Source organism: Bubalus kerabau, chromosome 7 (assembly GCF_029407905.1).
Source record: "Bubalus kerabau isolate K-KA32 ecotype Philippines breed swamp buffalo chromosome 7, PCC_UOA_SB_1v2, whole genome shotgun sequence".
NCBI lineage: Eukaryota > Metazoa > Chordata > Mammalia > Artiodactyla > Bovidae > Bubalus > Bubalus kerabau.
Window position 1 is genome coordinate 64,653,513 of NC_073630.1, and position 16,302 is coordinate 64,669,814.

Sequence of the window (16,302 nt, forward strand, 5' to 3'; positions counted from 1 at the left end):
CCAGGTCTCCTGCATAGCAGGCAGATTCTTTACCAACTGAGCCACTAAGGAAGCCCATATATGGTAAACATAGATTTAAAAAAAGAAAGACTCCTAGTTGTTGGAAGGGAGAGAAATGTAGTCCCAGGGGAAAGGAAGGATCAGACTTTGATAAAAGGATGTCATCATGGTTATGTGCACTGTTGGGCATAGATGGAGAAGCGACCCTAGTACATTTTCATCTTTTCAGGATTAAATCAAAATCTTTTGAAGTCTTGGCCTGAGATAAGAAGAGTTCTAACACTTGGGTGCTTTACATCTCAGGTAATCCTGACAACAACTGATGAGAGCTGTATTATCACCTTATTTCCAATGAGGACCCTGAGGAACAGAGGACTTAAATTCCCCAGTCACACGGCAGGGTGATGATGGAGCTGAAATTAGACCCTGGTCTCCAAGTCCAGAAGGTTACACTGCTTTCAACTAAGTCACTTTGCCTCTGGGCATTTGTAAATTAACTCTTTGAAGTGTCTGTTGAAGACATTTATCAAAGAGTAATTGGAGAGAGGGGGAACGTGATCTGTTTATGTGTTAAACAACCTATTTTGAGACTCTCAGTGTATTATAGGTAATATGTTTTTAGATATTGTACCAAAATAAGTTTCATAGATTATAGGGTTTTAGAACCGAGTGAATAGAGACAGCTCTATTCCGTGCTAGGCCTTCATAGTTAATTGAAGAATCATTTTATTTCCTTCATTTATTCAGCCAAGTCCAGGTTTTCCCCTCCTCAGGATGCTTTAAGCAGAGGGCATTGTGCCCAAAGTTAGAAAACTGCAATAGTGCAAATGATGATGATGATATCCTTTTATCAAACTCTGATCCTTCCTTTCCCCAAGGCTGTGTTTCTCTCCTTCCAGCAACCAGGGGTCTTTCTTGGGCTGGAATCTGGAGATCAGAAATTGGAGTCCTGAGCTGTTACTTACCAGCCTTGGAAAAGGGGCTCTTTGGGTCTCTTTGAGCCTCTGTTTTCACCCCTGTATCATGGGGAAAATATCAAATATGGAAACAAATCCAAGTGCTTGGCAAGGTAAGGTAGTATTAGTGTTTGTTATAAAGCAATTCACCGAGGGCTCTAAGTATTTTATTATGATACTGAGACAGATATACGTGATAAAAGACTTGGGGTGAGAAGGGAACTAAGTTATGAATCAAAAACCAACAAGTCATGAAATGGTCAAAACTCCAGAAGGGAGGCTAAAAGCCAGTGACATGAATAATTCATAAACTGAACATTTCATCTGCAACAATGAACAACTTGTTTATGGTCAATGCTTTTAACTTTTACCATTGTTTAAAAGCCATTAAATCATTTAATCTCCAGGGCAAGTTATTTCATTCCCATTTTTACAGAAAAGCATGAGCAGGTGTATTAGAGACAAGCCTGGGAGCCCACAGCTCATCAGTGACAGATCCAGAACCATTATAGCATAAAGAGTAGTCAGTTTGTTAAGCACTTACGCAGGAGCAAGTACTGTTTCACACGTATCTGATCCTCCCAACAGTGCTACAAAGTAGGTGATACTATTATCCTCACTATATTATAGACTGGAAAACTGAGGCTTGGAGTGGTGCGGTGACCAAGGCCAAAATAACATAGCTAGTGAGGGGCAGAGCTCAGTACGAAGTGGATCTGACTTAACCACCTGCACTGCCCACTTCGCTAGGCTGCCACATCTCTCGACTTTCAGTTTAAGGTTCTTTTCACAAATGTAAAGAGGTCAATTTCTGTTTGCTGTCAGTGGAGTTGGACGTTTTTATAAGGCACTCATTAAGAGTTTTCAACCAGCATTCAGATGGTGGCTGCCTGTCACAGTAGGACGTGTTTCAATGACAGTTTCAGTCTAATGGATGTTAGAAATCTGATGAGATGAGACTCAGGAAACAAGGATACAGCATAATTTGGATACTGCCCAGTGAAAGACTGATGTTGGTAACGTTGAATTCCTTTGTCTTGTATAGAATGCTTTTTAAGCTAGACTGATACATTGATTTGTGTGATCGTTTGAGTATATCCACTGTGTGCACAAACCGTGTGGTAAGTACTGTGAAGGGTACAAAGCCCTGTTCTCAAAATACAAAATAGAAAGTATAAAGTGCCAGAAGAAAAATAGATCATCGGGCCATAGTGTTCACAGGAAAAAAACTGCCTCCAGCTCTGGGTACCAGGAAGGGCTCTGATATAGAGGAATATGCATTTAGTATAACTCAAGCCATTTCCTGGAAGGCAAACTCTTGGTATAATCCATACTGATCATTTTTCTGAATTCCTATAGTTCTTATATGTTTGTGCTCCTTGATTATAACTGATATTCTCCAGGTGTTTCATGAATTGGTTAAAGATACCTCAAAGACAAAGGATTATAAATCTTTTATAATTCTTATTTGTCAGAATATCTAGTGCAGAGTAAGACATGCAACAACAGGTGCTGTGTAAAAACTCCATAAATTTATCTTTTCTTCTGAGACTTGCAGAATCTGAGCAGGCGTATAGTCCTATTGCAAATGTGTTGTTAATTGTAATTCTCAGACACAGCTAAGCTTACTTTTTTTTTTTTTAATTTTGACTTTTTTTCTTTCCTGATTAGAATTGAGAGCTTTTCCCAGAGTGGACTAACTTCAACTGATACTCTAGATTTGTTTAACCACATCCCGCATACTGTATACTTGCCATTTGGAATTTTATTGCTAGCCCGGCACACTCTCTCAGCCCCCGTCCTCTCTCCCCAGGGAGGGGGAGCGACTCTGAATCCGACCTGCCCCATCGGAAGCTGCCTGATGTGAAGAAGGATGACATGTCTGCGAGGCGGACGTCCCACGGTGAGCCGAAATCAGCAGTGCCTTTTAACCAGTACCTCCCCAACAAGAGCAACCAGACAGCCTATGTCCCCGCGCCTCTGAGAAAGAAAAAGGCGGAGCGAGAGGAATATCGGAAGAGCTGGAGTACCGCCACCTCCCCCCTGGGTGGGGAGAGGCCCTTCAGGTAAGACCTGGGCTGTGCTGCTCCTGTCCTGGCTTGTGATAATAGGAACTACGGGCCCCTGGATATGAATGAGCCCCAAGAGCCACTGTAGACCATTGATGTGAGATTACAGATGGAGGTGGGAAGAACAGACCTTCAGAGACAGATCGTCACAATAGGATAGAAGCTTCACGAAGGCACCTACAACTGTGCCTGGCACACAGTAGGTATTCAACCAACACTGGGCTAATGAGTAGATTTTTGAAACCAACTCTGTCATCAGGACATTGAGAACAGATCTGTCATCCATATCCTTCTCGGGAGACTGTCTGACTCCCAGTCTGTTAGATCAGATATAATAAGACCTTTTATCCACACCAAAGTTTATCTGAACATAAGCGCAAGCATTATGTAAGGGATGCATGAACATGGCTGAGTCATAGGTAGAAACAAACAGTCATAATGAAATGGAAGAAGCATTGGACTTCTCATCTCTTTAGGGAAGCAAGCAGTCTTTCCCCTAATCTCTGATTATGTTTTTGTACTTCTTCATTCATTTATTCAGTAAGAATATATTTATTGAGCATCTACCATGTGCTAGGTAGTAGATCTTTTAGGCTTTGGGGACCCAATAGAAGGTAAGATAGAGTCTTTGCCTTCAAGAACTTTACAGTCTAATAAAAGAAACTTATAGTCTGGTCTAATCCTTTTAGCAAAACTATCCTGATCATTGCTTGGTTATTTCTTATAGTCTACCTTTATTATCTATGATTTTCCATTGAGTAAACATTTTATTAAAAGTTGTAGTTATTGAACAAAACATGAATTTTGCCTTTCTGGCAGAAAAGGTTTTTGCCTATCAAGTTTGAAATAGCTTTCAATCAGTGTAGAGATTATGATGCGTTGTATTAATTAACAAATGGCTACATTTAATTTTCTTCACATTACCAGAATAGTATTGCATACTATGATTCTTTTTTTCAAGTGGAAGTAATATCGGAATGACCAGGAGCTGATCTATGATCTGCTCCCCAGCCTAGTGTGTTAGTTTGGCCAATTATGTTGTCCAACTCACTAGCTATCCTGAAACAATAGAGGAAGAGGAAGGTGAAGTGGGGTCTCCTTGTGAAGAGGACCCCATCAGCCAAATGGACACCAGTGGGAAGCCTCCTGATGGTGGGTCAGAACTACCCACCAGTTGTGGGAAGGAGCAGCCTCCTCCAGAGGGGGCTGTGGGGGCACCAGCTCCCAAGTCTGAAGAGAAAGCTGCTGCTGAAATGCAAAAGCGCAGAAGGCTGGAGCAAGCCGGAATCAAGGTCCTGCCCGCAGCACAGCGCTTTGCCAGGTTAGCTGTGCAGGCCAAAGACTGGCCTGGCTGGCTTTGTGCATGCCCGGGGCTTTGGAATCTGTCTGATGTGGTGGAGTTTCCATCTTGTTTTCCCACTTCCTGCTTTACCCGTTGCATCATTATTTCCTACTTGGAGCAAATAGAAATAGCTAATCGTCTTTGCCTTCAGGCCTGTCTCTGCTGAATTTTGGTTATTTTAAATGGAGGTAAAGAGTGAGCTTCATGCTGCTTGAGTAGACCTTGTCCTGGTCAAGTATGTGTGGTCAGTCACTTGTGGGCTACAGGATATATCTGGCAATAACATCTTATTTTTCAATTGTTTATGGCTTGTTAATTTTCACACTACTCCTAAATGGCTCTTATCTTCCTTTACACATCACTAGAAAATAGTTCCTTTGGCATGGGAAGCACTGTCTTTAGGAAGAGTGGCTGGCTGACAAAAATCTGCTTACTTTCTTTGTCCCAAGGGAGTAGTAAGTACAATTAGGTTTATTTGACTCATTTCTAAAACTTGTTGATTCAGAAACGAAGGATGGAGTAATTACTTCTCTTAATTGTAACAAAGGCACTGGTATACAGTCCTGGTGGCCTCGAGTTACACGAGAGATGGAGACCCTCAGCAGCTGAAGTCACAGAGAAGTATAGTTGTACAGTTTCACGTGGTGTTTGCAGAAGCTGATTAATTTTTGTCATGTAATAGCCACGAAGATCCTAACAAATGAGAGTGAGACCAAAATTTATTGGACAAATTGTAACTCATAACAGTTTGACAATTGAAATTCCTTTGCCACTTGCTCTGTCATTGAATCCTGAAAGGTAGGTGATATGCCCATTTTCTTCAAGCAGAATAAACTGAGGATCAGTGAAAGTAAGTTACTTAACAGCCTCTGAGCCAGTTACTGCTGACCTGGTGGCCACTTTCAGATGTTCTCTGACCACCGCATCCCTGTTGCCTCCCACACATTTGATGGAACGTTTTCCATCCCTCTGTACAACTCCGTGTGTGGTTATGCTGTGGTCTAGATCTTCACTGAAAATTCCAGAACTGGCTTATATGGATTTAATCTTAGAGTAGCTTTGTATTGATAAAACACCAAGGATATAATTCTTCCTGTCTGTGGTATCCCACAGATAAACATGTCTGTCCTAAATGTATATGTGCTTCTAGAAAACTCTGACATAAAACTGTACTTGTGCTACAAGAAACTCTCAGGGTTTCTAAAATTATAAAGGGTAATGTCATAACATCTTAGAAAGAAATCCAGATAGTCTTTAAATTGCAGTTCAGAGACCTTTTGAGACACATGCTGTTTCAGCATCATTTGAGCATCTATGTATATCAAAGACCAGGCTAGGTGCTGAGAATATCAAAATGGAGTATATCCTCTTACCGGTTTTCAGCTTTTCCTGCTTCTGTCTTCAAGCCTGGGGCACTGTGGAAATAAGTAATAAGTGATACAGATAAGAGAGTGGATTTATTAAAAAAAAAAAAAACACGCTTTAATCTTAATTTCCTTGACACACATACCTTCATTTTTATTACATCTGTGAAGTCGGCAACTAAAAGTTACCAAAGACACCATCATCTTTTTTTATTATTTTTCTTGTTATTTTCAAAAATTGCCAATGTTTGAGTTTTAAAATCTCATTTTTAAAAAAATGGATTTTTTTCCATGGTTACTAATGCTGTTGACGGTCACAGCATGTGTATTGGCTACTCAGGTTGTTTTTTTTCCTATAAAGTCCGTCATATCTTCTGTCATTTACTTTTGTGCTTTAAAAAAAATGTTTTATTGTGGTAAGAAGACTTGGTATGAGACCTACACTCTGAACAAATCTTTAACTGCCCAATACAGAGTCGTTAACTATAGGTACAATGTTGTACACCAGATTCCCAGAATGTATTCAGCCTGCTTAACTGAAACTTTATGCCTATTGATTAGCAATCCCTATTTCACCTTCCCTCCATCCCTCGTGACCACCATGCCATTCTTTGATTCTCTGTATTTGACCATTTTAACTACTTCATGTAAGTGGAATCATGCCATTTTTTTCTTTTTATGACTGGCTTATTTCACTTAATGTCCTCGAAGTTCATCCATGTTGTCACATATTACAAAATTTAATTCTTGTTTAAGGCTTAATAATATTCCGTTGTATGCATGTACACAGCCTTGTTCATCCCTTGATAGACACTTCGGTTGTTCCCACATCTTGCATATTATGAATAATGATGTGGGAGTGCTAAGATCCCTTTGGGAGTCCTGGTTTGAGTTCTTTTGCATATATACCCAGAAATGGGATTGCTAGATCTAGTTCTATTTTTACATTTTGAGGAGCCTCCCCATGTCATCTTTGTTGTTACAATTGTTGTTCAGTCGCTGGGGCATGTCCAACTCTTTGAGGTCCCATGGACATGTCATCTTTAGAGTATCCAAAAGAGCAAGGGGAGACAAGTGGGCAGAGACTTGAAGAGAACTCGGCACACCCTGGAATCGTGGTGACGTGGAGAAGAGAAGAGAGTGGGCAAAGGCTGGGGATTCCACGAGTGTCCTATGCCTCTTCAGTAACTGGAAGTTTATTTTCTGATAAAACAGTGCAATCTTTTATGACAGCTCCCATCCTGTGCACAGACCTAGAATCGTAGTTAGTCTACAACCATGAATTCTGAAATTGAAGAATAATAGTATATTTGTGTCATAATTTTTGCTCCTGTCCATGTTCCTGGGATCTGGCCTAATTTTTCCATATTTTATCCAAGTTAGCTCTATTAAGCAGAAATTTGCAGGTCAGTTAACATCTGCAGATGTCAGTTAATGTCATACTTTAGAGCTACTGACTTAGCATTTAAAATGGAGTTCAGGAAAATCATGCATATTCCCAGAGAATGTTCCCAATAGCAACACAACACAGCTGCTCAAAACACCCAGAATTCATTTGTTAGATAGATTTTTCAGCTGCTAGCTCTCTCATAAAAGTTTTATATATACCATGCCACCAGCCTGCCCTGTCTGTGTCTTTGTCACTTACTTTTTGCAGCCCACAACAGAGTCAACGGCCATCCTAAATTTATCCACATTTTGGATCCTGCTTTTAATGAGGCAGAAAGTAGCTTAACTGGAATGAAATGCATATCATGAAGAAGGAAAGGATTCTTGGTGTCTGGAAAATAAGACTATGAAACATTTCAATATGCTGATGTCTCTTAAGGCATTTTAACTTCAGTCTCCTGTCTTTGCAATCCAAATGCATTCTGGCCACCACATCTTGGAACTCAACAAGAGGCACCAGATACTTCTTGTGCCTATTTCTGAGCTGAGAAAGTCTGTGTTTGCAGAGCTGGGGAGAGAATGAGGTACAGGCGAAGAAGGAGACGTGTAGATGAGAGGAAGGCCTGACTTTTGTAGGCCAGTTTTTGGTTGTTGTGTCACAAGTATTCTCAAACACCTCCTTGAATTATTTTTAATACCATATAAAAATGAGCAAAAGTGCATGAGTTTTCTAGTCGAGAAGTCCCAGGCTTCCTGTCAAAGAATATGTTAGGAGGTATCTTAGCACCATGGGACAGAGTAGGTCTTTCTTATTAAATATGTCTGCCATTGAAGTCAGAAATGCATAAACTACTTTTCCTTCCATGTTTATGATTTTAGTTTATGATGTAGTTAGCTTAATTACCCCCCAAATATGAGACTCTGCCAGAGAAGCTGGGATTTCTGTGTTTAAGAGGATAAAATAAGAACTAAGATTCACTTCCCCTGAATTAAAATGCCATGGAGATTTGAATTCTCCGACTTGGTGTTTCCCATTGGAGAAGTAAACTTGTTTTTGAACTGAATTATAGGTTTCACGTGATTGGACTTCTTTTCTAATTGTTTTCATATGTTTCAGCACTCAGTCTTTTCTACTAGTCTGTGGATCTTCTCAGGCACATAGTAATTAATCACAGAGAGGGGGAAAAGCCCTCCAAGGAACAATAGACATTTTAGAAGTCTTCAGAGGAAGAGCAGATGCAGCTAAGTGCCAGACACGTATTCCTCCTTACCAGATGCCCGTGTGTCACTGAACAGATTCCGGGGGATCAGGGACCAGGCAGACACAGGATGTGTGTGAACCTCTGTGACTCTGGATGTAACTGCCCTGGTTGGGCACTGCGTGAACCAGGGAGGTCTCTGGTATTGCCCGTGATGTTCCCAGGAGGCCTGACAGGCTTTTCTGGAGAACCCGGTTTCTTTCAATAGAACAAACTGACTGCTGGTCTGAGCTGGTTGCTTGTGCACTAAGTAAAAGGGAGTGAAAGAAAATGCCAGCTCTTCCTCAGTTGAAATCATTATCTCACTCACTTTGAAATATATAAGCCTCAGAAGCTTTGAGACAAGGGCTTTTCTTCCCCCTCACCTGCTCAGAGCCCACAGTCTCTCCTACAAAGATAGCCTTACTTGTTTCAGGACAGAGTTGCCAGGTTGGAGGCAAGGCTTGGCATTTCTCATGTCACATTGGACTGTATTCCTCCTAAGTAAAGCAATGAGCTGGGCCCACTGAGGAACCTCTTCTTCAACACAACTCATCTATGAATAACTCTGAAAAAATAGTGCCAAACCTCCCCCACGAGTATCAAGCCAGATAGCCGAAGTCTGCCACCTAAATGTACTTACTTTACCTACATTCAGATGACCATAACTGGAAACCTCAACATTCCCCTCTGCAAAGTGGTCATCATAATTCCAGTTTTACAGGGTTGTCTTGAATGCTAATGTATCTGGAATATACTAGCTCTTCAGAGCTATTGTAATTATTAAAAAACAAAGTAGAGTATACTGAGGGTTTACAATAAACTGACCTTCAGAAAAGAAGGGCACATTATAAAAAGTCATTTAAATGTTTTGCTAACTAGATACCTGTGAGCATAAGCCTTCATATTTGCCTTATATACATTATTTATTACTTCATAGCCAACAGTGCCAACCCAGAATTTATGTCATTAAATTTTTTCTCTTTCTGAGTCTGCCTTGAAGCTCTGAATTTACAGGATTCAAGCAATTAGCAGAATATCATTATGATCATTTTTCAAGTGGGCAGGGAGTGGCTTTAAGTGGCCAATGATACGGAAAGCTTTATTCACCCCCTCTTTTTAAGCCTGCATATCTAAACTGAGATCATTTGAAATGAGTCCTGCCACACTGGGCATTTAGCCTAAAAAGAAACACCCCAGGGAATTTGTAGCCTAGCTGGATTCACATGATGCATAAGGCAGTAGATTCTCCTTGCTCAAACTGGCACGGCTGTTTGCATAAATGCATATGTTTTATCCCATAAAATTCTGCCTGAGTTGGGAGAGATTGAAGCCCAGGACTATGGTCAGAAAGTAGAAGGACTGTTGCTTTTGGACTTGAGAGCTTCAAGCTCGGGGTCTGCTCCGGATGAGATGAGATAATGAGTTTGAAAGGGCTTTGTAAACTGTGTGAAGTGCTGTGCAAGCTCTGTAAGGTATGATTAGTTAGCATTCTATTGTCAATCCTGGCTGAGCATTGCCATCTGCAAATAGCAATGCCAATCACAACTCCATTCTGAGCACAGCTCACAGGATCCCTTTATTTAGTAACCAAAATACCCTGTCTCCTACTTCCATAGTAATGATAATGCCTTATTTTTTACATGATGCTCCACTTTCAAAACTGTTGCTGGAGATATCTTTTGTTTAATGAATAGTAGAGTGGTTAAGAACAGGACCTGTGGAACCAAACTGCCTGGGTTTGAATTGTAACTTAAGCAATGGCGCTTTGACCCTGGGCAAATTTCTTCTCGTAATCTCAGTTTCCCCTCTATAATATGGGGGTGCTAATCCCACTACCATTACAAGGCTAGTATTAGAGTTAAACGAATTAACACTATAAAGAATTCTAGCGCATGGTGGGTGCTCCATAAGAATGAACCACCCTCTTTATCATCATCACTGTGCTTTTTAAATAATGAGTTTTTGAAGAGATTGATTCAGTGGCCTCTCATTTCCCACTGACCATTCTTTATGGCCACAGTCAGCCAATGCCAGTTGGTTCTTGCCAGACTTGTTGGCTAGGGAGGCAGGGAAGAGAGTCAACACAGTCCAAGAGGGGCCAGGCAGGAGATGAAGAGCAGGGATGCTTAAAGGGCAGTATTGCATATATTAAGAAATAAATTTAATTTGCAGCAACATGGATGGACCTAGAGATTATCATACTAAGTGAAGCAAGTCATACCGAGAAAAAGAAATATGTGATATCATATGATATCATGTATATGTGGAATCAAAAAAATGATAAAATGAACTCATTTACAAAACAGAAACTCACGGACATAGAAAACAAACTTATAGTTATCAAATAAAAAAGAGAGGGAAGGATAGATTAGGAGTTTGGGATTAATAGATACACATCACTATGTATAAACTAGACAACAAGGACCTACTGTATAGCACAGGGAATGATACTCAGTATAGTAATTTTAATGGAAAGGAAGCTTAAAAAGTATATATATTAATATATAAAACATGTATATATATGTATATATATATACAATATGTATATATAACTATCTCTTTGCTATACACCTGAAGCTAACACAACATTGTAAATCAACTATATTTCAATTAAAAATTTTTTTAAAGAAATAAATTTATTCAAGGAGCATCACCCATTAACCTCTAAATTCCATGATTTAAAATTCTATTGAGAACAGTGGTCAGCAGGGAGAAAGAGTTTTCTGGGCATGATTTTGATTTTGATTTTCCAGAAGTCAGGGCCTGCTGCCCCCTTAAGCTGACGGCCTCCTCTGCAGCAGACAGTGGGCCACCTGGTCACCCAGTGGAGACAGTATTTCCTTGCTCTTAGCCAACCTAATTCCTCCTGTGTTCATTTTTGAGCTGACCTGTCCCATGAGCATGAAAAATTTACTGTTAATCCTCTCTCAGAAATTGGATACAAAGTAGGTGAACTTCCTTTAGAAACCAAGATATTGTATTTACTTATCATCTCTATGAACTGAAAAGATAATAAATCATTTTTTAAGTTTTAATATTTTATTATGATTTAGAAGCAAGGCTGAAAAGGCACCATCAACTGTATTCTCACCCTGCCTGCCCCCGACAAAAGCAAAAAGCATAAAAAAGTCCTAATAGTCCACCATTAAACTGCATTTCTCCAAGAATTTCACGTTTGGGGCTTTCAAGATTTCTTTGAAAATGAAAATAGTCCTAAGTAAACATTTTGAAAGAATGCCTTAACACAATTCACTTGACATCTAGCATATGACAAAGAAGAGCTGAAAGATGGAAAACAGTGGGGGTAAAAGCCTGAAGAAAGGATTGCTGGTGGGAGGGAGCAGGGCAAGATAAGCTTTTGTGCCTGAGTCCATTCTATGAATGGTCCTGGACTATCCCAGATGTTTCAGGCTAGCGCAGCTTTGTAGGAAGATCATCCTTACACGTTGCAACCCGGTACACATCCTAGGCGTGCCGCTGCATGGCTGCATTCATTGGCATTCCCCCAGATTAGTTCCTTGGTGGCTCAGATTTTTGCCCTGTCAGTCAAAATAAATTGAGTACCTATTGGGTGCATTACTAATGTGCTAAAGAAAAAACATAACAAAAAAATGCTTCTTGGGATTTCCCTAGTGGTCCAGTGGTTAAACTGGGTGCTTCCAATGCAGGGGGTGTGGATTTGACCCCTAGTCAGGGAACTAAGATCCCACATGCTGTGCAGTGCAGCCAAAAAAAAAAAAAAAAAAGAAAACCAACAACAGCAACCAAAAAAATAAAAAAAAAACCCACAAAGTCATAAAAATATTTTTTAAATGCTTCTTATTTTTCTCAATTTCATGAAAGAATTTGGATTGTCACTTTCAGAGCCATTTAGGATCCTGTCTTTCTCATGCTGATGGGGCGCTGCAAGTTAAATGAATGCTTAGTATTGCTAGTAGCTGGCTAAATTCCAGCTTTTGAAACCCACCCTAACTCTCTGCAACGCTGGATTAAAGTAGTAAACAGATGTCATCTGGACTAACGATATTGAGAAGACCTTTCACTAACAAGACAGTTGTCTGCCTGACAATGGGGATTTAAAAACTGTTTGGGTCTGATCACATGTGGAGTTCCATTTAATTTTGCTCTATCAGTCAAAAGCAATTAAATGATGAGAAAGAAGCTGTTCGAAATATTATCCTTCGTAAAGAAAACCCTTTCCTGGTCCACCAACACGGCAGAGATTCAGAATCAGAAGATGAAGTTGCATGTCGACTGCCTGATCTTGAGAAAGATGACTTTGCTGCCAGGAGAGTAAGGATGAACCAGACAAAGCCAATGGTGCCATTGAATCAACTCCTCTATGGGCCTTACCGAAAAAAAGAGGCAGAGAAATCAGATGGCAGCAAACAACACTCAAAGGGAATCTCGGAAAAGAAAACTCTAGAACATAAAAGGTGTGCACTCTGTGTGCGTGTGTGTGTGAAAGAGGGAGAGAATATAATTAGGTGAAGGTGATTTGAATTATAGCCCCTACTCTGGCCCCCATTCCTCTAATTCCTGCCTTGATTACATGTAATCAGTAATGGTGGTTTATTTTGAAGTGGAATTCCAGATAGCTGATGTCTTCTAAGTTCACATGGCAGGGAGCAGAATGACCATGTCCAAAACGGGGCTGAGTTCACCGAATAAACTTGGAGCCCAAGCATGCAGGTGTGCTATATCCATACCACACATGGGTGCTGGTTCACAGACTGGCATTCTGTGACATGGGGCGGGAACAGCCACCTCTCCAGGCTGCTTCATCCGTCAGCAGGCAGAAATCACAGTTATCCCTTAGCTATGAACCCTTCTATCTCATTAGTGCCTTTCAGATATTGGAAGGGGAAAAAAAGGAGGCTTGCTGTTTCTTCCCTCACAGCAACATGATCACCTAGACATCTGATGATGGAGACTTCTCATTAAAAAATAGTCCTCAGATATATAACACACTTCTATTCATTCTGTCATGGAAATTATTTTTAAGTGAGTTTCCTTGTCCCAGCTTTTCTTCCATCTTCATAATTAAGGAAAGGAAAATTTAATGAAATGGATTTGACCAGTGATTTTTATCCCAAGAGGGATACGAAATCAGTTCAGCCTGCTAAATTTCCATGGGCAGAGTTCATCATTCTTTTCCTTTATATCAAAATCAAAGTTCACATCTTAATTTAATTGCCATATTTCTGCCTATCACTTAAGAGGTTTATAATCTATTGAACGAAGAATATAAATACTTCAACTGTATTTTACACAATTAAAGTGGTTCTTTGGGCAGAGTATTGAGATCAGTGGAGTAGTTCATGATTTCCATTGTATTTTAGTATTTTATTTAGGAAGCACCAGATACAAAGATCTGGACATAAACAGGGATTAGAGCATAGAAGACCTGGCACAGTTTTTATAGGACGCATTCTAGCTTCAGGAGGCTCTTGGTCTCTGCAGTTCTTGTTGGCATGCCTTGTAACACACCATTCTCAGAGGGCCTTGTGGGAGGGATTTAGTTGCTGCTGGTGGAACAAAAACTTCTGGATAACTGAGTAGCATCAAGACATATTGATGGGGATCAGCAATTTGAGTTAGGAAAGGGAGTAGCTTTTGTACCTCCCTCTTTTCCTTTCTCCTGCATGCCATTTTAATTCCTGACATTTCCAGCCCCATTTGTCTGTTGTCACCTGCATCTGTTTATGGGGACACAGCCCATGAGCTCTCTAGACAGCTTCAAAGAACTGTTGAAAAAAAAAAAAAAAGAGAGAGCCCCCTGGTGACTTTTTGCTGTGCCCTTCCTTCCACTGAAAGCGAATAGAAAATTCTGTAGCCTTCCTATTTGCATAGACTCTGTAAATACACCAACTCATCCAGGTCATTTAGTTTGAAAAAAATGAATAGCCCTATTTATGTACATTTCTAAAAACTTCTATCTCAGGGAACATATTTAGTTAGAAACTGACTTTTAATGCAATGGAATGTTTATGCACGTAGATGCCACAGTTTTAGTTTAAATTATAATATTGTCAACATTAGCCATTTAATGTTCATTTCTTATGGGAACAATTGAAAATATCAGGCCACTTCCCTCACGGTCCAGTGGTTAAGAATCAATCTTCCAATGCAGGGGACACAGGTTCGATCCCTGATTGGGGAATTAAGATCCCACATACCTTGCCCTGAGGCCAAAAAAGTTAAAAAAATAAAACAAAATTTGCCAGAAAGCTTAAAGAAATAGCTAATTAAAATATCTCTGTATATAAAAAAGAGAAAGTATCAGATTTATCATTAATAAAGATGAACAGTTATTGACATAAGAAACAAATGGGTATTGCCCCTGTGGATACAAGTAGAGAGGATACCTCTCTGTTCATCAAGTGTACATTAACCAGACCTAATGAATGCTATCGGAGAAAGCAATGGCACCCCACTCCAGTACTCTTGCCTGGAAAATCCCATGGACGGAGGAGCCTGGTGGGCTGCAGTCCATGGGGTCTCTAAGAGTCAGATACGACTGAGCAACTTCACTTTCACTTTTCACTTTCATGAATTGGAGAAGGAAATGGCAACCCAGTCCAGAATTCTTGCCTGGAGAATCCCAGGGACGGGGGAGCCTGGTGGGCTGACGTCTATGGGGTTGCACAGAGTCGGACACAACTGAAGCAACTTAGCAGCAGCAGCAGCAGCAGTGAATGCTATTAGAAGTCAGAGACTGAATTTGAACATTGAACCTTTCTGTTAAGCATTGACCTAATCATACTTTCTGGCATACCTACGAAGGTTTATGGTTGAGATGTTTAATACGTGAGCAATGTTCCAGCTATCTCCACGCTAATCCTAGAATTTGGATCATGCAGAGTTTGTTACTAACATTTTACTGCTGCAATAAAAGACATTCCAAGAGGGCTCAGGGATTCAATCAGAAAACTTGAATTCATTATAGTAACTTGAATAATGTGGGAATTGGGCTTCATTACTGTCAAACTGAAATCTCATTCCCATCTCTAATATTCTTATGGCAAACCCTGGCTTCTCTTCTTAAACTAAGCTAGAGACTGTAATCTGGTGGAAAACTCTGTCTCATTACAGTGTCAAAAGGGTAGCATAGTAATCCAGGCTACAATTGATTCCATATTTTTGAGAGAGGAAAGGTGCTTGCATCATTCCATCATTCCGTTCTGTGCTCAGCCTCTGAATTTCTGTGCTTGACATTCTGTTTATCTGCTCCTCTTCCTGAAACCTGATTTTTCTGATGATGTGGGGGCCTGGACCAAATCAACAGAAACCAGGGCCAGACAGAAGAGGTGAAGTCAAGGGTGACCTGTATTGTGCGGGCCCAGGAAAGTGAACCTGCAGAAGCGGGACTCAGGAAGGTGCCGGATCTATACAAGGATGACCTGGCCCAGCGGAGAATTCAGGGCAGGCTCGGCCCTCACCGTGAGGCCCCAAGCTTTATCACGGTTGCCAGTATAACAGAAGCCGACCTGCAGACATGGGAGAGACTGAAAGTGTCAGAAAAGACGAGGTGTGTCGTGGTTCCCCCTAACAGTGGTATCATTTAACTTTGAGCAAATCAAACACTTATCATTCTATCACTCTTTATTTTCATGGCCAGAAAAAAAGAAATACCTCTCAAAACACAGAGCATATTTTGCATGGTTAAAACTTCTTAATACTAAAAATTACAAGGAAACATCCTTTTTAATTCAACCGACTTATTGTGAATGCATATTTCAATAGGCTTGTTTATTTGTAAGGAATTTAAACTTGACTTGTAAATCATTTTAATTATTTCATAGTACCTAAGATTTTCTTATGCTGTCATTTATGGCATTGGAAGTGATATTTTAAAAGCTGTAGAAAAGCACTCTTTACCCAGGCAAGGCAATGATCATTTCTTCATTTGATTGATTACTGCAAAAGCAATTCTGCTTT

At 40.2% G+C, this 16,302-nt stretch overlaps 1 protein-coding gene across 19 annotated transcripts in view; it reads left to right on the forward strand.

The window, feature by feature from the left end:
* The window catches only part of LIMCH1 (LIM and calponin homology domains 1), a 348,742-nt gene that overhangs the window by 267,749 nt on the left and 64,691 nt on the right, over positions 1-16,302 (forward strand). For 8 of the 19 annotated variants that reach the window (XM_055588395.1, XM_055588396.1, XM_055588397.1 and 5 more), the window contains 4 exons: positions 2,770-3,022; positions 4,080-4,346; positions 12,495-12,797; positions 15,650-15,892. In XM_055588395.1, coding sequence (XP_055444370.1) covers positions 2,770-3,022; positions 4,080-4,346; positions 12,495-12,797; positions 15,650-15,892 — 1,066 coding nt within the window. The remainder of the gene's footprint in view (positions 1-2,769; positions 3,023-4,079; positions 4,347-12,494; positions 12,798-15,649; positions 15,893-16,302) is intronic. The other 11 variants (XM_055588407.1, XM_055588408.1, XM_055588411.1 and 8 more) reach the window with 3 other exon arrangements.